Below are 23663 nucleotides of genomic sequence, written 5' to 3' on the forward strand. Positions count from 1 at the left end.
CTTTGTCAGTGAACTGTAGAAGCAGCTCAGGTTCTAAATGTTCATGTACGTGGGCTCACGCTCCCTCTTTCAGAGGCACGCAGCCAAAACCCGTCTGCTGTTTGGGGGCTGGATTTGGGGAGACAACACCCAAGGGTGCAGCTACCTCGTCCAGATGCTGCCCCTGAGGGTACAAGTCATGAGAGCCCAGCTTTCCTCGCACTGACCCTTCTTGCTCTCCTTCTCCGCCATGTCCTTCTCAGCCACTGGGGACGGGCATGGAGGATCTGGACAACTACTCTATTTCTTTTCCCTGCCTGTTTTCTCTTTTGGAAAAAGAATCCTAGCAGTGGCTCTGTTTGGAGGGGACCTGAGGGGAGCAAGCTGAGCAAGCATGACCCCTGATATTTTATTTTCCAGCTGTTCCGTGAAGTAAGAATAATGAAGGTTTTGAATCATCCCAACATAGGTGAGAACCAGTCATCATTCCTTTCCTCTTCCCCCACAGCAAGGCTCCACTTCCCAGCATGTGGCCCTTCTCCCTGAGGCACATGGCCTTCTGGAGTCTGTAGTCTTCAAGGATGCCTCTGGGGAAGCCCAGCTCAAGATCCAGCTCTGCCTCTGGCGCACAGGGCTGTCCTTAGTGGTGTGGCTGCCTCGAGAGGAACCTGTCTTTGGGAGAGTAGGAATGGGAGAGGAGGAAACTTTCATTCCTAGGATGCCCCTGTACATGTTGGGGCTCGATGTGTGGCCCCTGCTGCTTCTCTGACTCATAGCTTGGCCTTTTCTCTTGTAGTTAAGTTATTTGAAGTGATCGAGACTGAGAAAACTCTCTACCTTGTCATGGAGTACGCTAGTGGAGGTAGGTATGGAATTGCCTCTTCCTACTGTGTCCCCACCTTCCCCAGCCCCAGCAAGCTCTGATGTAGACCCTGCCCCTGTCACTTGCAGGAGAGGTGTTTGATTACCTAGTGGCTCATGGCAGGATGAAAGAAAAAGAGGCTCGAGCCAAATTCCGCCAGGTGGGTGTGACTCCCTCCATGGAGTGTGGGCCCAACCTCTGCTTTGGGGGGTTTGGCATACAAGGAGGAGCTGCCTGTCTGTAAGTGGCCTCTGGAGGGTCCTTTGGGCTTTGCTTATCTATGTGGCAGCTTCGAACTCGGTCACAGGATCACAGCTCCACCAGCCCCTGTAGCCCACCTTCAGGTGCCCCTGAGCTGACCCCTCTTCCTTCCTTTCAGATAGTGTCTGCTGTGCAGTACTGTCACCAGAAGTTTATTGTTCATAGAGACTTAAAGGTAAGGCGTGCTCTCATCTCCAGTGTCTTTGAGTCAGGGCTGGGTCCTTCACCCTCTGTTAACTGTGACATAACCATTACACCCTGGCTGTTCAAGGAAACTCCAGCCTTTAATTGTTTGGAGATGATGAGGAAGCCCCTGGGGCTGCTTCTGACATAGGCCTTATGACTAGACTTAGGATCCCATTCCAGCTAGCGAGGAGAGGGTCTCTGCCATTTCACCTCTCAGCACTTCACCTTCCGGTGCAGCCAGGCGTGGCAGGAGGGCTGCAGGCAGCCTGGTGGCTGACCGAGGAAACAGCGTTGACTGTCCCGCAGCTGCGTCACAGCTGCTTTGCAGACGCGCGGCACACTCCTCCCTTTCACTGAGCTGTTAGCACGTGAGACTACCTATGAGTCTTCCTGGCCCCTGAGTCCTCGCAGATGTGACCACGGTGAACCCGGCCTGACAGGGAAGCTTTGCACAGCTCACAGCGTCTCTGAGCCTTCAGATCCCAGCTCTCACGTGGCTGCCTGTGTGAGGAGCGGCCTGCGCGGCCCTCCTCCAGCCCAGCCCAGCCCCCGCACACTGATCGGGGGCCTGCCCTGGAGTTGGTGGGAGAAGTTCTAACATTGAAGATGACTTCCTGTTTGTTCTTCCATTCTCCTCAGCTCCTTCTGTCCGGTGCCTTCGTGTGATCCCCTTGGTTCCCTGACATTCTCCTTCTTACCTCCCAGGCAGAAAACCTGCTCTTGGATGCTGATATGAACATCAAGATTGCAGACTTTGGCTTCAGCAACGAATTCACCTTTGGGAACAAGCTGGATACCTTCTGTGGCAGTCCCCCTTATGCTGCCCCAGAGCTCTTCCAGGGCAAAAAATACGACGGACCCGAGGTGGATGTGTGGAGCCTGGGAGTTATTCTATATACACTGGTCAGCGGATCCCTGCCTTTTGATGGACAGAACCTCAAGGTGGAGTGAAGTGCAGGCTTAGATCATTTGTATTCGCATTTCTTCTCTTGGCCTCTGGTCTCGTCCCCGACCTCTCACCTTTGCTGCTTTTCTACATTTTTCCTGAGCCAGAGCTTCAAAGAAGGGCTTGCAAAAGGTAGCAGCTATTAAAAGCCCTCTGCACCCAGCAAAATAACCTCAGTTCCTCTCTTGAGGGCTGGGATAAATTGTATGTCCGTTCACCCCTCCAAGGTACTCAGGATTGCAAGCCTCTGGCTGATCAAGCCAGAGGGCGTGGGGTATTTGACATCACCGACTCTCTAGTGAGGTGCCTTGTTCCAGGCTCTCTGCCTCTTACCATATTTCATTTATATCTGCCTGGCCAGTCTTAAGCTGTCAGGAGCCTGGATATTAGGTTCCTTCCCTTGGCCTTGGGTGATTTAAATTTCCCTCCTACAGGAGCTGCGGGAGCGGGTACTGAGGGGGAAATACCGTATTCCGTTCTACATGTCCACAGACTGTGAAAACCTGCTTAAGAAGTTTCTCATTCTCAATCCCAGCAAGAGAGGCACTTTAGAGGTGAGCAGCCTGAGCCCAGCTGGTAGGAGGTCCTGGGTTCCCAAGGAAACCTCCAAACTGAGTCTCCCTCTCTGCCCTTCTTCTTCCCTTTACTCCGCAGCAAATCATGAAAGATCGATGGATGAATGTGGGTCACGAAGATGATGAATTAAAGCCTTATGTGGAGCCACTCCCTGACTACAAGGACCCCCGGCGGACAGGTGAGGCTGTTCTGGGCCATGAGGTTGAGCCTGCCTAGGACTCAGGACCAGCCTTAACTGTATGTCCCCCCACGCAGAGTTGATGGTGTCCATGGGTTACACACGGGAAGAGATCCAGGACTCGCTGGTGGGCCAGAGGTACAACGAGGTGATGGCCACCTATCTGCTCCTGGGCTACAAGAGCTCCGAGGTGTGTGCCCCCTGCTCCCTTCCCCGTCTAGCCAGCCTCTCTGTCAGTAGTATCCCCATGCTTCTAGCAGCTGTTGAGGGCAGAAGCTCATCTCTGAGTAGGTGTGCTCTCTACTGACTAATTTTAAGCCTCAGCTCTGGTGGTGCTAAGGTCCCCTGGCTTTTGCTTTCACTAATTTCCATCAGTAGTTCAATAGGGAAGCTGGTGGGGTATGGGCCTGGGTCTGGGTTTCCATACGGGTGAGTAGATCTGGCTCATTCTGTGTTGGTTAGACTGGGTCTAGGTCATTCTGGCTGGGTCAGTTCTGTGTTGGCTCTAGAAGTCTCTGACTGTTTCGATATGTTTGTGTCTCTCTGTATCTGGAAGTCTGGGTTCCTGGGTGCTCTGTGTCTGTCTTACAGGAATCTTGAGCCTGTGTGTTGCTTCTGCCTAGAGCTTGTGTCTGGGTATATGTATCTGTGTGCATGTACGTCCATCCTCCAGCCTGTGCATCTGGAGGCTTCGTGATTATTGTTCTGCTCATATGGGTACCCATGTCTGCGCCTGAATCCCTGGGTCTCTGTGGGAGTAGGGTCTCGTTCACCATCTGTGTGTCCCCACATCCACTCGTGGCCTCCCCGTCCTGCTCTCCCCCTGGTGGTGTTGGACTCCCTTTCTTGATTCTTGACTTAGCCTGCTCAGGAGGTATTGGGGGGTGTCTCTGAGTCTGAATGTGCATTCTTATGTGTGTGGTGTGTGTATCCCACTCTGAGGGCGGGGTTCTTTGTGGGGAGGTTGGTGTGTCTTTGACTGTGTTTGTCAGGGTTTGTGTTGCACTTGTCTCCGTGAGTGTTTATTAAATGCACGTTGGTCTTGCAGGGGGTATGTCTCAAGGGAGCCTGGGGTGGATTTGTGTCAGGCAGGAATGTGTAAGTGGGATCATCCATAGGCAACTCTTCATGACTTCTGCCCTCCCTTTTGTGTTCTTGCAGCTGGAGGGAGACACCATCACCTTGAAGCCCCGGCCTTCAGCTGATCTGACCAATAGCAGTGCCCCTTCCCCCTCCCACAAGGTACAGCGCAGCGTCTCAGCCAACCCCAAGCAGCGGCGCTTTAGCGACCAGGGTAAGTACTTCTGGGAGCTGCAGGTGGGGGACTCACCCCTCTCCTGATGGGTTCTTGGGGCTTTGGATGACACAGCTGAGTTTCCGTCCCTGTTCAGCCCTTATTAGTAGCATGTCCTTGGGCAAGTCACTTAACTTCCCTCCAACTTGCCCTTACCCATTCCCACTGTCCTCTGGCCCAGCAGCTGGTCCTGCCATTCCCACTTCTAATTCCTACTCTAAGAAGACTCAGAGTAACAACGCAGAAAACAAGCGGCCTGAGGAGGACCGGGAGCCAGGGCGGAAGGCCAGCAGCACAGCCAAAGTGCCTGCCAGCCCCCTGCCCGGGCTGGAGAGGAAGAAGACCACCCCCACCCCCTCCACGGTGAGCCACGCCCACCCCCCTCCCTCCTCCTGGCCAGCCCCACCTCCTTCCCATCCTCCCCGCTCCTGCTGTGGGGCCTGCCCTCTCCAGGCAGCTCTTTCCTTAATCCAGACCCAGCTCCCTTTGGCTGCCTACCTGACCTTCCGCCCGGGGCCACTTCTGCGTACTGTAGAAAACCCTGCCCCACAGAGTAAAAGTGAAATCCGTTCTTTTCCCCAGCCCGACTGCTCGTGGTGGAAGGGGGAGGGGGAGCAGGCCTTGTGAACCTGCCAGTAGAACACTTTGGTTTTCTGTGATACCACTCTGCCCTTTATTCCCCGCAGAACAGCGTCCTCTCCACCAGCACAAATCGAAGCAGGAATTCCCCACTTTTGGAGAGGGCCAGCCTCGGCCAGGCCTCCATCCAGAACGGCAAAGACAGGTGAGCAGGCCCGGGCCCTGCCTGCCATATTCCCCGGGAGCCACCTCTCCCAGCGGTGATGTCTGTCAGCAGCACCATCTCCCCTCCTGCTCCCTGGAGTCCCATCCTGGCTCTGTCCAGTCCAGCTTTCCACACACCAGCACCTCCTCCTTGCTCTCCCCACCCCCGCTTCTCCTCTTCCCTGTGCTCCTGTGACCGCTTCTTGCGGTGTACCGAGTGTGACTCCATGGTCATCTCAGCTGCCTTCTTGCTTCTTGACTGCAGCCCGGGCGTGGCAACTGCACTCTTCTGGGCATCAGTGCCTGAGGGGCCCCAGCTCAGGGCAAAACCGAGAGATGCCCACCTGAAGCGTGTACACATTGAGGGTGACTCTAGCTGTGCCCATGAGAGCAGAGCCCCCCTAACCTTGACCGTCATGTTGAGTTCCTGGCTCCTTGTCTTCTGAGCTTAATGAAAATTCCCCTTAGCAACCCGCTGCTCTTTCTGGCGACGACACGTCCTTGTTCTTAGAATTCCTAGGAGACCAGTGCAGCCCGGAGGCAGTTGCCTCCTGTCGGCTTTCCTACACTTTGGGTTTCCTTCCCTAGGCTCCGGCCTGCCTCGCCTTCCTTACTGTGCCCTCCACTTCCCAGCCCTGCCTCCCTCGGCTCTGGCTTGTGCCCCATTGCTGCTCCTGGGCCTGACCTGCATCCTGCCGAGGCTCCCCAGCTCTGGCCCTTCCCGCCCCGCCTGTGCTTCCTAACCGGAGCCTCCTGCCCCCACCCACCCCTAACCCAGGCCTCTCCACTGCTTTTGTCTCCTAGCCTAACCATGCCAGGGTCCCGGGCCTCCACGGCTTCTGCTTCCGCCGCGGTCTCTGCGGCCCGGCCCCGCCAGCACCAGAAATCCATGTCGGCCTCCGTGCACCCCAACAAGGCCACTGGGCTGCCCCCCACGGACAGTAACTGTGAGGTGCCGCGGCCCAGGCAAGTGTGCTGGGGCGGCTGGTGCCCCTGCTGCCCTCAGCCCACCCCCCCGCCCCCCACAGTTTCCTCCCACCTGGGGGTCCTGCTCTGTTCTTGGCATCTTAGCCACAAGAGATGCGGCTGTCCCCCGCAGCCAGGAAATAGAGGACACAAAAAGTAGCTTAATGCCCCTCTTTTCCTCCAGTTCTCCCTCTCAGAACAGATATGCAAGAAGCCGTCCCGAGGCTCCAGAAGGAAGCCTTTTTGTTATGAGCCTTCCTGGACTCCTTAGGACCCCAGGGACAGTCCGCATCACAGGGACTCAATCCTTGAGGGTTGGTCACCATCGTCCCCTTGAGGTTCCAGCCTGCCTTGCTCCCAAGGAGCCTCTTCTCTCCATCCTGTACTGCTCTCCACACACGTATCCTTCCCTGCCTCCCCTCCCTCCCCCAAACCATCTCCTTCCCCCTCCACCCAAACATCTTCCTTATTGGTGTCCTCAGTGGTCACACCCCTTCCTTCTGTGTCCTCTGTGATGGCTGCCTCTGCCCTAGCATCCCCCTTCCCTTTCCCACGCCAGGGTGCTCCAGATGCTCGGTGGTGATGGCTTTCTCATGCCCTGATGCATTTCCCCGCCCCCCACCTCTTTTCTCACAGCACAGCCCCCCAGCGTGTCCCTGTCGCCTCCCCCTCCGCCCACAACATCAGCAGCAGTGGTGGAGCCCCAGACCGAACTAATTTTCCCCGGGGTGTGTCCAGTCGAAGCACCTTCCACGCTGGGCAGCTCCGGCAGGTGCGGGACCAGCAGAATTTGCCCTACGGTGTGACCCCAGCCTCTCCCTCTGGCAACAGCCAGGGCCGGCGGGGGGCCTCGGGGAGCATCTTCAGCAAATTCACTTCCAAGTTTGTACGCAGGTGAGTAGGGGGCCTAGAGCGGCAGAGAGGCTGAGGCCAGGCCTTCCACCTTGCCTGGGGGTGGGGATGAGGACACCTGGGGGTTAGAACTGGGATCAGGTCCCAGGGTTAGAAACCTCAGGAAGCCTAAGAAATTGAGTCTTTGTTGGCACCTGAGATGCCCAGACCCATCCGTCCCTCTCAGGCCTCCCCAACTCCTCGTTCTCTGGCCCGAGCAGATGGCCGATGCCGCCTCCTCTCTAGGAGAGTGTGAACTCAGATGCTAAAATAAAAGCCCCCCTCGTCTCTCCTGGGTTCCCATGGAAACTTATATTTGGTGACGCAGCTGCAAAGTCATGAGGCCTGAGCCAGGCTGGGCCGGCAAGGAGAGTTTCTCCTGGTCTCTTGTCTTGCCCCCTTTGACCTCCTTACTCCCCACCCAGTTGGTTTTGTCTGGCTGCAGCCACCCCCCTCTGCCTCAGCCATGTTCCTCTGCTGGGGGGCTGGGGGTTGCCAGGATGAAGGCCATAAATGAAATAGCTGGTGGGGGCCTAGGATGGCTCCCTTGCAGCCTGAGGCACTCTGACGCTTTCCTACGTGGGAACCAGGGTGAAGGTTCTCTTCGTGAGGTTCCTCACACCTGGCCCCTGATGACCCAAAAGGACAGCATTGATTCTTGAGGTGCATCCAGTAATCTGGCCTCTTGGGCTGCTCCCTGTCTCCATCCCACCACTTCTTCAACCATCTTAGTGTAGCTCAGGAAGCAGCAGGGGCCTTGGAGAGAACAGGTTTGCCTGCCTTTCCTCCTGCACTTCATTCCACTCAGCTAGAGTAGCCAAGCCATGCCCCTTTCCAGCCCCGGAATGCAGGTGTAGGGCTGCAGGGTGGGGCGTGAGCAGATTGGGATGTCTGGGACTCTAGTCTCGCTGAGCGGCTCTTCCACAAGTGGGGTGACCCTTGAACCTGTAAAGCCCACTCCCCACCTGCTTATCCACATACCGTCTTGTTGGTTTTTTTTTTTTTATTTCTTTTTTTATTTTGTCTTTTTTTGTTTGTTTTTTTAGAAATCTGTCTTTCAGGTTTGCCAGAAGGTAGGCGTTGAGCCCGCTGTGTGTGCGTCTGTGTCCTGTGCCCTGCCTTCATCACTAACTCCCCTTTTCTGGCTCTTGCTCCCTCCTGCATCTGCTAACCATGTCTGTGGGGTCCTCTCTCTGCCATCTTAAAGGGATGAAGACGGCCTCTGCCTGGGTGGCCCACAAGGCCACGTTTGCCCACTCAGGGCAAATGACTCTGAAAACGATGGGCCTGTCCCCAAGCAAGGGGGACCTTCTCAGGGAATTCTCCCTTTAAGATTGTCTCCTTCCCCCCAGTCCCCTACCCTGGGTTTTGGTCACAAGCGCGTTGGGTTCCTTTTCCAGCCCTTTCCCGTGTCTGTGCATGCGCTCTGAGGAAGCTCCACCGGGGTCGAAAGTGCATCTGGGATGGTATCTCATTCTGGGTCTCCTGGGCTTCCCCTTCCCTGGTGCCCTGAACTTCAGGGCTGTGCGGCCTCTTGCCCCTGTCCTGTGGGATGGCAGGACTTTGGAGGTACTACAGGGAGACTGGGGTCTCAAGACTTCAGCCTGACGCCTCCAGGCCCAAGGAGCCTTTGCCTCACCAGTGGGGCACAGCACCCCCTTCTGGCAGCTCCTGCAGAACTAGGCCAACCCCACCCCCACCCCAGCATACCTCCTGCCTCCAGCCGTTTCTGGATGAATCAAGCCGCGTCCTCTCTGGGCTGTGTTCTCCAGTTATGGCCTGTGACTTCCGAAGAGCCAGAAGCTGGGGCATTCTAGGGCAGGGGCCGTCTACCCCTAAGCCCTGGCAAAACAGTGGGAGATCCCCCCTCCCTCAGGCATCTCCCTTCCTAGGCCAACTCCTGGCTCTGCCACCCCTGGCCCTGTCTTCATCCTCTCTGGTCGCCTCGGTGGGCCAAATACCAAGCTGAGGACCAAGGGCCAGGTTGGGAGCCCTGGTTCCCCAAGGCCGTCAGCCCAGCCCCTTTGGTGCCCCAGCTGACAGAAGACAGCCAAGACAGGGTGTTCACGCTTCCCCCTTCCACCCACTGCTCGCCACCCAGCTCTTCACTGCATGGCTGGCTGTTGACTCATGGGGCCCCAGTGGGGGCCTGCCCTGCAGGGTACCTCCACCCACAGGGCAGGAGCCAGGTGGGGCCGGAGAGAGCAGCCCGGCTCCCTCGCCTGCACCGCCCAGGCTCCCTGCTCGCAGTGCGCTTGTTTGCATTCGTGTGTCTGTTGTGTCTCTGTGTTCCTTTTACATGTTCTGCTGCTGCCCTCTCTCACTCCTCCTTACATCCTGCCCTCCTCTGCACTCCCCAGTCTCCCAGCTCCAGGCACCCATCTTCCAGCCAGGAGCTGGAGAAGCCGCTCAGCGGGGCCAGACCTCTTCCCCACCCACCCTCCCAAGGTGTCTGCCCTGCTCTGCCCTCCGTCCTCCCTTCTGTGTCAGCAGATGGCCTGGCAGGCAGGGGAGTTATAAAAGAATGGGGGAGGTGGGCTTGTCTACAGCCGGCCTCAGGGCCCATCTCCTCCCCACCCAGTCCCAGGCACCGAGCCCCAGGCGTACTCAAAGCAGGTCCGGCCCTTGGCCGTTTGAGCCTCCTGAGAGAGACCTCTAATTATCCCCCCGCCCCTTCCCTCCAAGAGGACTACAGTTCTGAGACCCACTCAGGGGGCACTAGTGCCGAAGCCCCCCTCCGCGCGATCCCTGGCCGTGGGCCGTGTGCTCCATGCGTGTGCCCGCACGTCCACACCCTCCTCCTCCCCGGCTCCTTCTCCCGGCACCCATCTTTGAGAGTGTGGGGAGGGGCAGGCCCCTTGTGTTGGGCTCCCCGTTGGAGAGGGACAGTTGAGCTGCCAGTGTGAGGTGCCGCGGAGCCATGTTGGCCTGCTAGGTGATGGGCAAGTGGCCTTTGGGCTTGGGTCCCGCCCACCCACCGGCGGCACCTCCCCGGACCCGCCCTCACAGAGGTCCCAGCACTAAACTCTCCCTCGCTCTGTTTTTTGAGGAACCTGAATGAACCTGAAAGCAAAGACCGAGTTGAGACGCTCAGGTGAGAGAGGGCTGGAGCCAGCGCCGGCCACCGGGCCACCGGGCTTGCCACGGGCCTCCTGCTCCTCTCTTCCTTCTGCCACCCGGCTCTTCCTCCACGCTTGTGCCCTGTCCTCCCCCTCTTGGGGCCTCCCTTTCCTCAGAGGACCCCCACAGCCCCACTGCAGTGGGTGTGGGCCCTTCTCCTCAGGTCTGGTGTGTTCTGGAACAGGAGCCCTGGGCCGGGCGTTTGGGACTCTAGACTCCTACCCCTCGACAAGCTCACTTTCCTGTCAATCAGTCACTTCTTTCTGTCCAGTCTGTGACCTGCTCAGGGCTACTGAGCGCATGCTCCCCTTTCTTCCCTGACCCTGCCCTCTTCCCAGGAAAGCATGGAGCTGTCACCTTGTCACCCCCTGCCAGGGGCTGGCTTCTCGCCCTCTCTGCCCTGAGAGACGAGACCGCCCACCCCTCTCGCCCTCCCTCTGCTGCCTGGGCCAGGTCTAACGCTCCCTCTTCCAGCACTGCCGCCTCCTGGGCACCCTCCCGCTCTCCTCTCTGGTCTCGGGGTCCATCTGCCAGTGGGGCTGTCCCGTGGGTGGGGCGCCTGACGCCCGCCTGACGCCCGCCTCTGCCCTCTCCGCAGACCTCACGTGGTGGGCAGCGGCGGCAGTGACAAGGAAAAGGAGGAGTTTCGGGAGGCCAAGCCCCGCTCACTACGCTTCACGTGGAGCATGAAGACCACGAGCTCCATGGAGCCCAACGAGATGATGCGGGAGATCCGCAAGGTGCTGGACGCAAACAGCTGCCAGAGCGAGCTGCACGAGAAGTACATGCTGTTGTGTATGCACGGCACGCCAGGCCACGAGAACTTCGTGCAGTGGGAGATGGAGGTGTGCAAACTGCCGCGGCTGTCTCTCAACGGTGTTCGATTTAAGCGGATATCGGGCACCTCCATGGCCTTCAAAAACATTGCCTCCAAAATAGCCAACGAGCTTAAGCTTTAACAGGCTGCCAGGAGTGGGGGGCGACGGAGGCGGCCAGCTGGACTTAGCTGCTGGGGCCGGCGCTCCGCCTGCCCGGGCGAGACTGCAGAGATGGATTGGTGTGTCTCCCCTGCTGGCACTTCTCCCCTCCCCGCCCTTCTCAGTTTTTTCTTCCATGTTTGTGGGGGTTGGGAGATGGTTCTCTCCCCGCCCCACACATTTACCCCTGCCCAGATATTCCCCCTTCCCCCCTCTCTCCCACAGGAGGCAAAGGAAGGGGAGGGAGGGGTGGGGGGCAGGGCTCCCCCTCGGTACTGCGGTTGCACAGAGTATTTCGCCTAAACCAAGAAATTTTTTATTACCAAAAAGAAAAAAGAAAAAAAAAAAAAATCCCAGCGGCCACCTTTCCTCCCTGCCCCATTGGGACAGTCGAGACTGGATCTGTGGGGTTTCCCGGGAGGGTGGCTCAGGGCTGGAACACTCTCAGGCAAGAGTGGTGGAGTTCCCTGTCAGGCCCTCCGCCAGGCCCACTTTGGGCTTCTCCCCTCTCCTCTCCTCCTTCCCCTCCAAGCAAACCACCAGAGGTGGCCTTCCCCTGACCTCAGGCCCCTGGGCTGGAGGCCTGGGCGGCTGGGGGCTGGGGGCAGGGGTGCCGCACAGCCCTGAAGCGGTGGGACGGGCGGGCGAGGCGCGGGGCCCGGCCTCCCTCCACACTGTATCCTCTGCCCCTCCTTCCCCAGAGGCTGGGCATTTCCTTCCACAAGCTGCTGTGGGGACTTTTGTTCCCCTCCTCAAAAAGTCTGTGCCATCTTCTCCCACCCCCTCCTGGGTAGAAGGCGGGGCTGACCCCAGGGCTGGGAGAGGGGAGGGGACCGCAGGGCAGATGGGCTCCTCGGCCCCCAGGGGGCCGCCTGGGCTGCTAGTCTCCGGAACAGGGACGCTGGGCATTCTCCGTTCTGGGAGAGCCTTTGTCTGAAAGCACAGCCCCCCTCGCCGTCCCTCTCCCCACTGCTCCCCTTCATTGGCATTAATCTGGGCACCAGCTAGTTCCATAGCAGTGACTTCCCTCACCACTCATCTCTCGGCCTTGCCTTTTCTTCCTCACACTGTCGCCCCTCCTCTCAGGAGACACTGCCCGGGGCCCCCGGGGCCGGCCGCCTGGCAGGAGGCTGGACAGGGCAGCAGGGCCGGGAGCTTCTGCCCTCCACAGGGTGGGGGGACAGATAGGCCAAGTGACTCCCAGCTCGCTAACCTCTGCAGCCAGCGTGGGAGTGGCTGGTATGGGCGCTTGGCTGGTGGCAGCCGCTGCATCCCTTAATTTATTTCTCTGCTGTTTCTGTTCTTGAGAAATTGGGGGAGGGGGTCCTGAACAGAGGCTGCCTCTACCCTCACCTGAGTTGTACATTTTTTGTGATGGGTTTTATTTTTTATTTTATTATTTTATTTTTTTTTTTTTTTGATTTATGACGACTCCACCCCTACTCATCATCCCACTCCCAGGCCTGGCTCCGTGGCAAGTCGAGCCCTTGGTTCCCAGGAAGGGGCCTCGCCAACCTCAGCCCTCCTGCCCCAAGCCCTGAATGCGGGCTCCGGCTCCCACCTAGGGCTCCCCCTCCCTTCTTCCCTCCCGCCTCCTGCCCTATGGAACAGCCCGGGTGCTCCGAGGGGCCAGGAGGGCAAGGCTTGGCTCCCAAAGGGGGTGGTGGCCGGGGGGGCTCCCAGGCAATGTGGCCCCTCCCCACCCAGCCCCCCCTTCCTGCACTTAGTTTCTCCTCTGGATCAAACACGTAATAAAGAGAATGTTTGGAATCTGAGCTGCCTCCTCCTGTTTCTTCCTACCGGGCAGGGACCCAGTCCCCATGGGCAAGATGTGGCCCAGCCTGCCTGCCTCGCAGGGGAGAACTGATTCCTGTCTGGGGCCTGGGGAAAGGCCGGTGCTGGGCGGGATCCCTCCCGGGATCCCTCCCCACCCTCATGGCACAGACAGGAAGCAAAACCCAAGACCCTTAAACCAAAAGGGAAAGAGGATTCAGTGAGCTTGAAGGTTTTATTTATTTTTTAAAAACATTGAAAAATAAACCCATGTCTGCATATGTTCCCAACCCTCCTTTCTCTAAGCTTTTGGGCAGTGGGCACAGTGGGCACCCTCAGGGCTCCTCAGCACTTTCCACCCGGCCCCCTGAAGACTGGAGAGCTACCTCTTCAGCCTCTGCTGCTGTCAGGCCCCAAGGAACCTCTCTGCCCACTTCCCCCCTCCAGCTCCCTCCCCACCTCACCCCAGACTTATTGCTAAAAGAAGGGGAAGAGGAAGAACAGCCAATACACTAAACTGTCCTCTCCCCCACCCCCAGGCTATGGTCACTACCCCCTACGCACGAAGGGCAGGACCCCTAGGCCAGGCCCTGGCAGACTAGGAGGCAGCCATTCCAGTCCCAGCCAGGAAAAGTACCCTCGGGCCAGCTCAGAAGGCCCCAGACACTGGCTGGGGAGGGGGTGGAGACAGGCTGGCTGCCAGAAAGACGTGCAGAACCCGCGGGGGTCCAGGCTGTGCCCCCGTCGGCAGCGCTGGGTCTTCGAAAGACCTGGCGAGAGCTCTAGTCTCTTCTGTCCTCAGTGAAGCTGGAGGTCCCCGAGGACGTCCGGCAAAGGGGTTCTGGAGCCTCCGGTTGGCGGAGGGCCTCGGGGCTCAGAGCGAGGGTGCTGGAGGCTCCAGGGGGGCTCCAGCCAGGGTGGGTGCGGGCTGAGGGCCCGGGCGGGCACCGTGGCGGGAGGCAGCCAGGGCAGGGCGGATGAGAGGTGGTGGGGGCTGGTTGGGGGCCAGCCGGGGCTGGAGGAAGCGGCCCTGCTGGAGTGGGGGTGGCTGGCGGAGCAGGGTGGGAGCCGTGGGCAAAGGTGGCCTCAGCAGTGGCGGTGGCTGGGACAGCGAGGTGGGAGGTGGAGGAGGGGGCGGCGCAGGGGGCCCCGATCGGGGTCCTGATGTCGACACAGATGTAATCTGGACCTGAGAGGGGCGAGAGAAGAGTGAGAAACCAGGCTCAAGCACACCCTCAGCCCAGTCTAAGGACGGAGGCAGTTCCTCTCCTCTGTTCTCTGAAGCGTTTCGCTCTCTCTCCCCTTCTCACCTCATCGTCTTCTTCCAGGGCTGGGGCTGGCAAGGGAGCCCCTCTCCTAGCCTCCTCCATGGGGACCGGGGGGGCTCCAGGGGCCCCATCCTGCTCGGCCTCCCATTCCTGCAGCACCTCCTCCAGATTGAAGCGGCGCCGGTAGCTCACAAAGAAGGTCTTCACCTGGGTCAGAGTCTTGTTCCCAATCACCTCTGCAATAGCCCCAAAGTCTTTGCCATACCTACGGATGGCTGCAAGGGTCAAAAGGGCAGCAGGTGTGAATACCCCCTGAGAACTAGTTACTTCCCTGATCCTTCCCCTCTGCCGCAGCTCCTTGGAGGGCAGGCGACACTCCTGGGGCCCTCTATTCTCCCGAGTCTCACCCACCTTGTACTGCCAAAAGCTGCTCATCCGTGGTCCAGCGGGAGTTGAACTTGGTGTTGGCCTGGAGAGCAAGGAATATATCCTTGAGACTCAAAAGTATGGGAACAGAGGCCCTGCTACCCAAGGAAAACTCCCCTTTCTGCTGTGCCACCAGAAAGAACCCCCTCCTGCACCCAGACTTGAAGAGCAGCCTCACCTCAGGGGGGCGGAGTGGATCGATGCCCCCCTCCAGGGCTTGGCGGAGGCTGCTGTTGGTCTGCTTCATGCTTTGCACCTGGGAAGGCAAGGCAAGGAAGGGACATCAAATTCCAAGCCAGGGAGGCCATCAATACCAACCCTCACCAGGGCCCTACTTCCCAACAAAGCTCTTTGCCACCCACCATCTACCTCATCTCTCCCTCACAACCATTCACTAGGGGAGACACTGGGGTTTGCCCCTTTTCAAAGACCAGGTTTGTTTGTTTGTTTGTTTGTTTTTAACGTCCAGAAAAGAACGCCAGGTTACCCAGAAGCCCAGAGGATGGGGCAGGTGCAGGCTTGGCATCCACACGACCTCCCTTACGCCTCAGCTACCCCCAGTCATAGTTCCCAGCTGCCGACTGTCCCCTTTGCCTGGCCCCTTCTTTCCTCGGGCCCCCCACCTGGCGCTTGAGGGAGATGAGCTGGGAGTCGAGGCCTCGAAGTGTGAGGTTGGCAAGGTCCGGGCTCCCTGACACGGCAGTGAGGCCCTCAGGGCTCAGGTACATGCCCTTGGGAGGGCGCCGCCGAGTTCGCAGCGGATGGTGGCGGTACTGAGACCCCTGGGCCTCCTTCTTTCCTGGACCTGGGCGGGCATTCAGGGGCCGAGAGGGCAGAGGCTGCCAGGGAAAGGAGAGGAGGTGGGTGGTGCAGAGCCCAAGGAGAGGGCGGGCAGGCGGGCAGGGCCAGAGGAGCTCTGGGACCTCACCTCTCTCTTGGGGTCTCCAACGTCCGGCTCCCCCTCACTCACGGCTCCTCGTCCCTCTTCAAGCTCATCACTGCTTACACGGGGGCCAAGGCGGGGTAAGGCAGGGGCCAGGGCGCCCAGGAGCTCAGTTTACCCCCACCCAGAACTTCCCCGAGCCCCCCACCTGTCTTCTTTGTCCTTTCGGCCCCCCAGCCGCCGAGCCTGTCTGTCCATCACGCTGGTCCGGCTGCGGGTCTTCTTCCAAGAGTAGTAATACTTCACCAGGCTGGGAATCAGCTTGTCAGGCAGCTGGAGGGGCAACGCCAGAGGCTGGGGCCCACCTAAGACTCTGGGCCTCGGGCAGGCTTAACAGAAAGAAGGGGCCAAGGAGCACTGGCGGGCGTGGAGGGCTTTACCATCTGCTGGATCCGCTGGAAACATTTGCCATGGAAGCCAAAGGCCTGTTCAAACAGCACCTTGTCCTCTACCGTCCACTCGTCCGGGAACGGGGTGAAGTTGGCCAGGTCAGCCAGCGACTTCTCTACGTCGTGCTTATGCCACAGGAGCATGCCCAGTGCCTGGCCCAGGAGAGGGGACAACTCAGGCTCAGCTGCCCGCAGCACTGTCCCGTCTCCACCCCAGATCCCTGCGGGGCCAAGGCTCACCTGCTCGATGTTGTAACCATGCTTCTCCTTGGCCATCGCAATGTACTTGTCAACTGCAGGGGCGGGAGGAGCCAGGTCTTGGAGGAGGGGTTACAACCCCTAAGCCAGGCCTGCCCGGAAAGGGGTATGCCCCCAGGGGCTAGGCCCCTGAGCCTGAGCCCCAGGGCAGGGGCTGAACCCACATACCTCAGCCTCCAGCCCACTTCTGAGAAGAGCTGGCTGCCAGCTGGTATGAACCCCAGGCCCCAGCTCCCAAGGGTACGCATGAGCCCAGGGTCCCACCCCACTCACGCTTGGCATCTGACACACAGTGGTTGGGCGACCACACCAACATCCCCTTCAGCTCCTTGTTACTGTAGCGTGCGGGGCTCTCTGAAAGGCAACGGAGCAGAGGAGGGAAGACATCATCAGCCTGGTGGCGCTGGCCTGGACCCATGGCCAGAGGGCAGCGGAGGAGTGGGGCCCGCGAGGTGAGGCCCAGAGGGGAAGGAGGGACAGAGACCCAGACAGGAAGGCAGAGCAGGAAAACTAACCATGCCACAGGGCCGGCCACCCACCCCCGCCTGTCCTTACAGTGGGCGCCAGCCAAGGGTTCCCCCAGGTGGGGCTCAGGGCCAAGCCATGGGCCCTCCAGTCCCCTCCCTTCACAGCCTGTCCTGCCACTCACCAGGCTTGCACTCCGGAATTACGGCCTGGTAATTGGTTCCAACGCGGATCATGCTGTCTGTGGAGCCGGTGGGGGGCGGGGGGAGGCAGTCAGGACTCCAGGGAGGGAGGGAGGACGGGAGGATGTGGCGGGGGAGGTGGCTGGCCTGGAGTTCTCCTTCCTGACCACCCAGGGCCCCCATCTTCCAGGAGGCTCACTTTTCCCTGATCTTCCTCTCAGTTACCCTCAGCCACAGAGGGAACTGGAAAAGGGAGAGACCTGCCTAGCCATAGCCATGGGGGGTGGGGGAGAGGACAGGGGCCAGTTTTCAAGCCCAGGCCCACCAGAGCCCTTTGTTCTGACGGGGGGGGGGGGGAGGGGGGAGGGGGAGTTGGGGGGGGGGTTGGAGGGCTGCCCCTAGACCTGGACCACAGCCCTCCTGCAGAGAATCCAAGGCTCCTCCCCACCACAGGAGCCCCACAGCTCGGTGTGGAGGTGTCTTTCCAGCTCCTGCCCCAGTCAGACCTCAGTCCCCTGCAAGGTGGCAAGGTACGAGGAGCCCAAGCTGTGAAAGGGAGGGACGCCTGAGTCCCTCGGGGACTGAGGGCAGGGAGGGGGCAGGCAGGACCGCCTCCTCGGCAGCTAGGGGCCCAGCCTCCAGATTCCCTGTGCCGGCTTTGGGGAGAAGCAAGGCACAGGCTCCAATCCAGGCAAGGCAGGAACCATCCGTATAATACCGTGGTCGGCAACTCTCCCCCACGCCCTGCTCCGCGCCCCCCCCGGGCCGGTGCGCCTTTAACCCTAGGCCTCCGGGCTCACCGTGCGAGTGCTCCTCCTCGCTGCTGTCATCCTCCGAGTGGGGTTGTCCGCCGTTGGGCGCCGTCTTGGCCCGGCTGCGGGACAGGATCCCGGAGCCCGCGCTCGGCTTCTCCATCACCGAGGGCATTACCCCGCCCAGCTGCCCCGGGGGGCGCGGGAGCCTTCGGAGAGCAGCGGTCGTTGCCGCGCTCGCCTGGGGTGCCGTGCCCGGCCCGGCCTGGAGAGGTCGCCACTGAGGCTACGAGAGGCAGGAGGTCAAGCGTGGCTAGGGTCCGGCGGGGCAGGAGCCCAACGGGCAGCCCAGCGCTCTCCGCGACCCCCACGGGTGAGGGTGTCAGAAAAGTTTGTGTAGAAGTGGGGTACGCGGGGGATGAGCGCAAGGTCCGGTGGGGCTGGGGCGCGCTCGCTCTGGACGCTCCACGGAATTGGGGCTCCCCGGAGAAGTCTGGGCACCCTGCCCTCGGAGCGCCCTGGAGCCCCAATGCCCGCCTGCCCACGCAGTTCAGCGAGCGGGCGCTGCGGCGCGATTGCCGCCCCCGGCGGGCTCCGCGCCTCTCGGCTGCACCAGGATGCCCCAGTCCCCGGGAGGGGACCCCTGCCCGGACCAGACCCCTGCCTGCGACGGCAGCCGGCGGGGCCCCAGCGCTGGCGGCGGCGGCGGCGGCGGCGGCGGCGGCGGCGGCGGCGGCGGGACGGCGCGCACGGCGCGCGGTGCTGGGGCAGAGTTGCCGGGAGGCGGGGGAGCGCAGCCGCGGGCGCCGCCTCGCACCCTCCCCGGCGCGCTAGCTCTCCACGGCGCGCTCGGGCTGCTGCTCGCTCGCCCGCTCTCCGCCGCCGCTCGCTCCTCGCGCACACAATGAAGCTGCTGGCAGGGAAGTAGTGCCGGCTGCGGCCTCAGCACCCCTCCCCCAGCCGATGCCTCCGCCAGCTGAACATCTGGCCCTGGGGTGGAAGGGAGGGCCCGGGGGGCGGGGCCTGGGGGCCGGGGCTAGACCTCCAGGGGGTGGGGTCAGGACCCGGGTGGAGAGCGCTTTTCTCTGCGGGCCCCCTGAGCTCCCAGACTTGCCCCTGGGGGAGACCCCCCTATCCCCGAGGAGTAGCCGGGGGTCAGCCCCACCCACGCGCCCACCAGCCCCACACACCAGTGGGCTCGGGTTACCGCCGCCTGCCCCGGGGGCCCTGAGGCCGCCTGCCCGCCCGCCCGGGTGGAGCCCAGCTTTTCCTTCCATTTCCCTTCCTGCCAAGGAACTCCCCGCCCCCCTTCCGCAGGGGGGACCCCCCCCTTCATGCGCCCTTGGGGGCCAGAGCGGATGGGAGGCCGGACAGGCGAGGAATGAATTCCTCCAAGAGCTACCGGGCCAAAGCCTGGCTTCTGGTGCATCTGTGGGTCCCCAGGGGTCACCTCCGTTCCCTTTAACTGCTGCAGCGCGCACCCCAAAACAGTGGCACAAGGGGTTGCGGGATGGGGAGTGGGACGTGTAGGGAAAGATCTGGACTGCAGGGTGAGGGAGGAGCTGGGTGTCCTCCCTACTGGGTTCCCTGTCACCCCAGCTGGGAGCAGCATCCCCCTCCCCCAGGACGAGCACGGGCAGAGTGACAGACCGGGAAGCGGGTAGAGCGGCACAGACGGAGATGGGGGAGGGGGGTGGGCAGAGACTTTCAAAGCCAGACCCAGCCACCCTGCCAGGCACACAAAGAGCCAGCACACACACCGGCGACAAGCTGCGCCGGTGCCCGTCCCCGCCGCCGCAGGCACGTGCTGCCGCGCACACAGGCCGAAGCCCCCTCCCACCCGTCGCCCCTCCCACCCGAGCCCCAGACTTCTAGACACACCTCCACCCGGGCACGCCCCGCTGTGCCCAGACTGAGCCGAGCCTGCACTCGCACCCTCCTCTCCCTTGCCTTCCTCGGCCACTCAGTAATCAGATTCCTAAATTTAGAAGCAACCCAGGGCCCAGCCAGGGATGGATCCCCGCCCCCACCCGCTGCCTGCGGCCAGCCGGCCGGGGTCCTGCGGTCGGGCCACGACCCGGCTGGGGCCTCCAGGTCCTGGGGGCTCCTGTGGGCGGCCGGGCAAAGTCAGGCACAACCCCTCCCGGCTGCGGTGCTGTCGGGCCACATGGGGCCACACTGGGGCCACCCAGCCGGCAGCCACGTTGCCCGCCACACCTCCGGTCAGAGCTATGGGGCCTTTTTCCTCCTCTTAAATCATGGATTGGGCACCAAGCCCCAGGGTGGGGAGGTCTGGATAGAGGAGAACGAGTGGGCCAAGGGCAGGTCTGAGCTAAGGGGTCTGCTACAAATGAAAAGAGCCTCCGCAGCCTTACTCCTCCTGAGTGGCCACCCTGCCCCCAGCACCTCCAGTCTTTAGGGAGCCTCTCATCTCTGTCCCCTCCTGCCTGGCAGGCAGCCATCGCTGCTCACAGCCCTCTCCTATGATGGAGTCTTCCATTTTGCCCACACCAGCCCCTCTTGAAGCAGGGCCTCAGCTGGGTCCCCCATTTCCCCCTTGCCACTTTTCCATACTTACGCTTAGGGTCCAGGGCCCAGCACCTCACCCCACCCCCAGGCCACAGCATCATGCTTATTCTGGCCTCCCTCCTCCTGGGCTGCCCCAGGTACCCCCAGCCACAGGCTCCATCCTTCCTTAGCACCCCTCCCCCCAATAAGAACCTAATTCTGTTCTCACTTCTCCCTAGGGCCTGGAGCTCAGGGCCAGAGGAAGATTCTGCTCTGGAGGAGGGGGCAGGGAGGGGAGGCTTATTCCTTGGCGTAGAGAGGAGGGGGGCAGTCCCTAGGCCCTGGTGTGATGAGGCTTCCGCCTAGGAGGTGGGACGCGACATGGGAGGGGTATCCTAGGAATTTGGGGATGACTCTGGGGGCCACAGCGTCCAGAGAGAGGAGGCACATTCCTAGTGAGCAACCTCCTCCCCAAGGGGCAACGGCGCAGGGTTAGGAGGGGGAGGGGCAAGGCCCCACCCTCCCACCTGCTGCAGCCGCCCCCTCCCCAGCTGGCCCCCTCTTTTGTGCAAAGCCACACAAAGGACAAGGGGCCCCGGCCGGCCTGGCCATCTGCTCCCAGCAGCCTGAAGGCTCTTAAAGAGACAGCACCCCCTCCCTGCCCTGGGGCTGTGGGGCGGGATGGACCGGGTGCGCCACCGGACCTGGTCTCAGCGGTACCCCACGTGCCACCCACTTTTCCCTCGCTCCCCCAGCCCCAGGTCGGGAATCATTCTCCCCCAGGCCAGGGGCACCGAGGTGCCACGTGGCCCAGAACAGGAGGCGTGGGAGGGGAGAGAAAGGAGGCAGCCAGGGACCAGCCCCTCCCCTCCTGCCTTAGGCAGAGGGGCCAGGGAAGCTCAGTAGTACAGCACTAGTACTGGGGTCCCTCACCTCCCTGAGGCCACCTCTGAGCTTTGTGAGCTGCTGCCGACCTCCGGGAGTGCCCTCCCCACCGTTCTCACTGAGGAGCTCACCCTCGGCCTTCCTCAGGGAGGATGCCAGTGCCTGCTTTTTGAGGGCTGCAGGCCGCTGGGCAGCAACCCCGTGATCCGGGCACATTTACTTCCTGCATTTTCCAGTTGAGGAAACTGAGGCTTGGCCGAGCCCCCTCACAGGCCTCCACAAAGCCAACGGCCCCGGCTGTGTCTGAAGCCTTCCTCCCGCCCCCAACTCCCACCCCCCTGCCCCCCACCCCTGGGCCAGATAAGGGTCCTCACCCCTGAGATCCCCCGGGAAGCCAGACCAAGGCGCTCAGAGCCTTTGCCACACTGCTGGGGACACCAGTTTACATTATTTGTGTGATTGTTTACTTCTCGACTGTCTCCCTGCAGGGCGGCATGGCAGGGATCGGGTCCACTGTGTTCACTGCTGTGTTCTCAGTGCCTGGCATATAGTAGGCACTCAGTATTTGCTGAATAAATAAATGCCAGAAGCCCCAAAAGCCTTCCTCTTCGCTGGGCTCCTCTGTCCTCTGCGTGTTGGGCATCTTGCCTCCTCACTCCTCGAGGTGAGGCAGAGGGGACAAAGGTCGAGCAGGGATGCTGGGAGAGAAAAGGAGGGTGACCTTGAACAAGCCACCAGCCTCCCCTCTCCCTCCTCCCAAAGGCGGGGGCAGCTCCAGCCAATCCTGAACCCGTAGCCCTGCCAGACAGACTGGGACTGTCCTGAGCTCTGGCCAGGCAAGGCTGGCCGCTGCGGTGTGGTGCCTGGGACCCCGGCCAGGCCCTCAGTGGCCAGAGCCAAGGGGCTCAGCTTGGGGAGGGTGGCAGGCAGGCGGGCCCTTGGGTGGGGGAGGGAGGGTGGCAGGATCTAAGGAGAAACCTGGCTGAGCAGCGGGGGAGTCGGACTGGAGGCCAGGGGGAGATGAAGCTGGAGAAATGGAGAAGGTGGGCTACAGTGTGGAAGGAGCATGGGGGCGCTCCCTCCAGGGCCCTCACCCCCTCAGCCTGCCCAGATAGGACTTCAATTCCTCCCTCCCCGCCAGGCCCCCGGGGCTCACTGGCAGGCTGTGTGGCCCAGGGCACTGCCCTGCTGGGCCCAGTTAGTAATCTCATGAACTGGCCCACCCTCCCACCCGGGGCTGTGAAGAGGCTGAGAGAAGGTGACAGAGGTGACGATCCGGTGCTTGGCATCGCCTCAGCACTGTGGCCACGTGAGGGGTGGGTGGGGGGGCGCTAAAGGAGCCCAGGCCAGCACATCTGTGAGTGGCGCTGGGGGCGGGCAGAGCAGAAGCAGGCGGGAGGTCAGCAAGGAGACCCCAGGCTTCCTGACACCCACGCCGATGAAAGCTGACTCCCTGAGCGAAGCAGGAACTAGGGCGGAAGGGTCAGGGAGACCTTAGCAGAGAGACACGAGAAGGTGACAGGGGCTCCCCGGAGCCACGAGGGGGCAGCTTCCAGACCTGGGAGCCCCCTCTGTTTCTCCGGAAGCCAGGAAAGGAACCTCCCCTCACCCTCACCTGGGCAATAGCTGGCGCCCTCTAGCGGTGACAGCGTGGACCAAGGGGTCCCACCTCAGCTTGGCCACAAATGTCCTCCCAGGGAGTCTGAGCACGGCACCGTGAGGAGCCCATTCTCCTGGGGCAAGTGCATGCGGTCAAGATCCTCTGGGGCCAACTGAGCTTTAGATCCAATCCCCAGCACGTCTCCTGGGCCCAGAGCCACCCAGAACCTCCCAGAACAAAGTCGGGTGGAGCGGAAACCCCTAGAGAAATGGCAGAGGAGAGGGGAACCGCAGGGAAAGTGCAGGAACACTGCAGGCCAAGGAGCTCAGCCCTGGAGTGAGTCCTGGCTCTGCTTCTTGCTTGCTGTGTGGCCTGAGGTGAGTTACTTGGCCTCTCCGAGGCTTAGTCCCTCCATCTCTCAAAGGGAGCAATAACGCTGACCTCATCTGATTGTTGGGAGGATCCAACATCATCTCAGATGGAATGTAATTGGAGTCTCCATCAATGCTGGTTTCCTTTTGAAGCAGGGGTCCCCTCTTGAACACCCCTAGCTGGGGTAGAAAACCACCCTTCACTTCTCTGTGAGGCTGCCCATGCTCTGTGGACCAGCTGAAGGCCATTGCCACCTGAAGCTCCTGGTTCTGGCCTCTGGAGCTAAAAGCTCTTCCTCTGAGACATTTGACACTTGACAACCTCCCTCTGACTTGTCTACCGCTTCAGGTTCCTGCCTTCGGTCTGATCTCGCCAATCCATCACACAAACATAGCTGGATACAGATTCTCAAATACTGCTTTGATCAGGTCTCACTCCTGCTCAATAACCTTGCATGGTTCACTATTGCCTTCCAGGCAAAGTTGGAGCTTCTCCTCTCCCAGCCCAGTACTCAAGGCCTTTCTAGCCTGTATCTGATCCAGCTGAACAGGTCTGCTCACTACTTGCTGAGCCCTACCTGGTGCCCCAGAATACCCCATCCACCCTGCAGACCCTGGCCCGGCCCACTTATTTGCATGCCCCATACCTGGCCAGTCCCTTGGGACTGCTGGCTTCTGCTGGCCAGCTCTGCTGTGACAGGGCACATCCAGGGTTCCTGGCTTGGCTACAATCACCCTTCCTGCTTCCCCCAACCTGCCCCCCTCATGCTCCTCCTCCACCACCCCATCTGCTGCATGGCTCTTAGCCCATGACCTTGCCTTCT

General features: G+C 61.0%; 2 protein-coding genes across 12 annotated transcripts in view; one reads left to right on the forward strand and one right to left on the reverse strand.

Annotated features, from left to right (window-relative positions):
* The window catches only part of MARK2 (microtubule affinity regulating kinase 2), a 56465-nt gene extending 43671 nt beyond the window's left edge, over nt 1-12794 (forward strand). Inside the window, exons 4-19 of one of the 10 annotated variants that reach the window (XM_061201922.1) lie at nt 400-448; nt 776-841; nt 931-1001; nt 1221-1277; nt 1994-2230; nt 2669-2788; nt 2889-2988; nt 3066-3178; nt 4150-4282; nt 4464-4645; nt 4969-5066; nt 5870-6031; nt 6668-6925; nt 7969-7995; nt 9972-10016; nt 10641-12794. In XM_061201922.1, the coding sequence (XP_061057905.1) occupies nt 400-448; nt 776-841; nt 931-1001; nt 1221-1277; nt 1994-2230; nt 2669-2788; nt 2889-2988; nt 3066-3178; nt 4150-4282; nt 4464-4645; nt 4969-5066; nt 5870-6031; nt 6668-6925; nt 7969-7995; nt 9972-10016; nt 10641-11001 (2079 nt within the window). In that variant the 3' untranslated portion in view covers nt 11002-12794. Of the gene's footprint in view, nt 1-399; nt 449-775; nt 842-930; nt 1002-1220; nt 1278-1993; nt 2231-2668; nt 2789-2888; nt 2989-3065; nt 3179-4149; nt 4283-4463; nt 4646-4968; nt 5067-5869; nt 6032-6215; nt 6547-6667; nt 6926-7968; nt 7996-9971; nt 10017-10640 lie in introns of those variants that run through there. The other 9 variants (XM_061201923.1, XM_061201926.1, XM_061201924.1 and 6 more) reach the window with 9 other exon arrangements.
* Nucleotides 12795-13434: 640 nt separating this feature from the next.
* Nucleotides 13435-17722, reverse strand: RCOR2 (REST corepressor 2). Of its 2 annotated transcripts, XM_061203535.1 has the most exons (12): nt 17524-17722; nt 16726-16782; nt 16350-16430; nt 16059-16111; nt 15810-15971; nt 15578-15702; nt 15415-15484; nt 15110-15325; nt 14665-14742; nt 14472-14529; nt 14103-14335; nt 13595-13981 (listed from the first exon to the last, which is right to left on the reverse strand). In XM_061203535.1, the coding sequence occupies exons 1-12, from the start codon at nt 17648-17650 to the stop codon at nt 13667-13669; spliced, it is 1575 nt and encodes a 524-aa protein (XP_061059518.1). In that variant the 5' UTR covers nt 17651-17722; the 3' UTR covers nt 13595-13666. The 2 variants fall into 2 exon arrangements, with proteins under 2 accessions (XP_061059519.1, XP_061059518.1); XM_061203536.1 differs by lacking the exon at nt 14103-14335 and having other exon boundaries at nt 13435-13981.
* Between the last annotated feature and the right edge of the window lie 5941 nt (nt 17723-23663).

The sequence above is a fragment of the Eubalaena glacialis genome, chromosome 10 (genome assembly GCF_028564815.1).
Source record: "Eubalaena glacialis isolate mEubGla1 chromosome 10, mEubGla1.1.hap2.+ XY, whole genome shotgun sequence".
NCBI lineage: Eukaryota > Metazoa > Chordata > Mammalia > Artiodactyla > Balaenidae > Eubalaena > Eubalaena glacialis.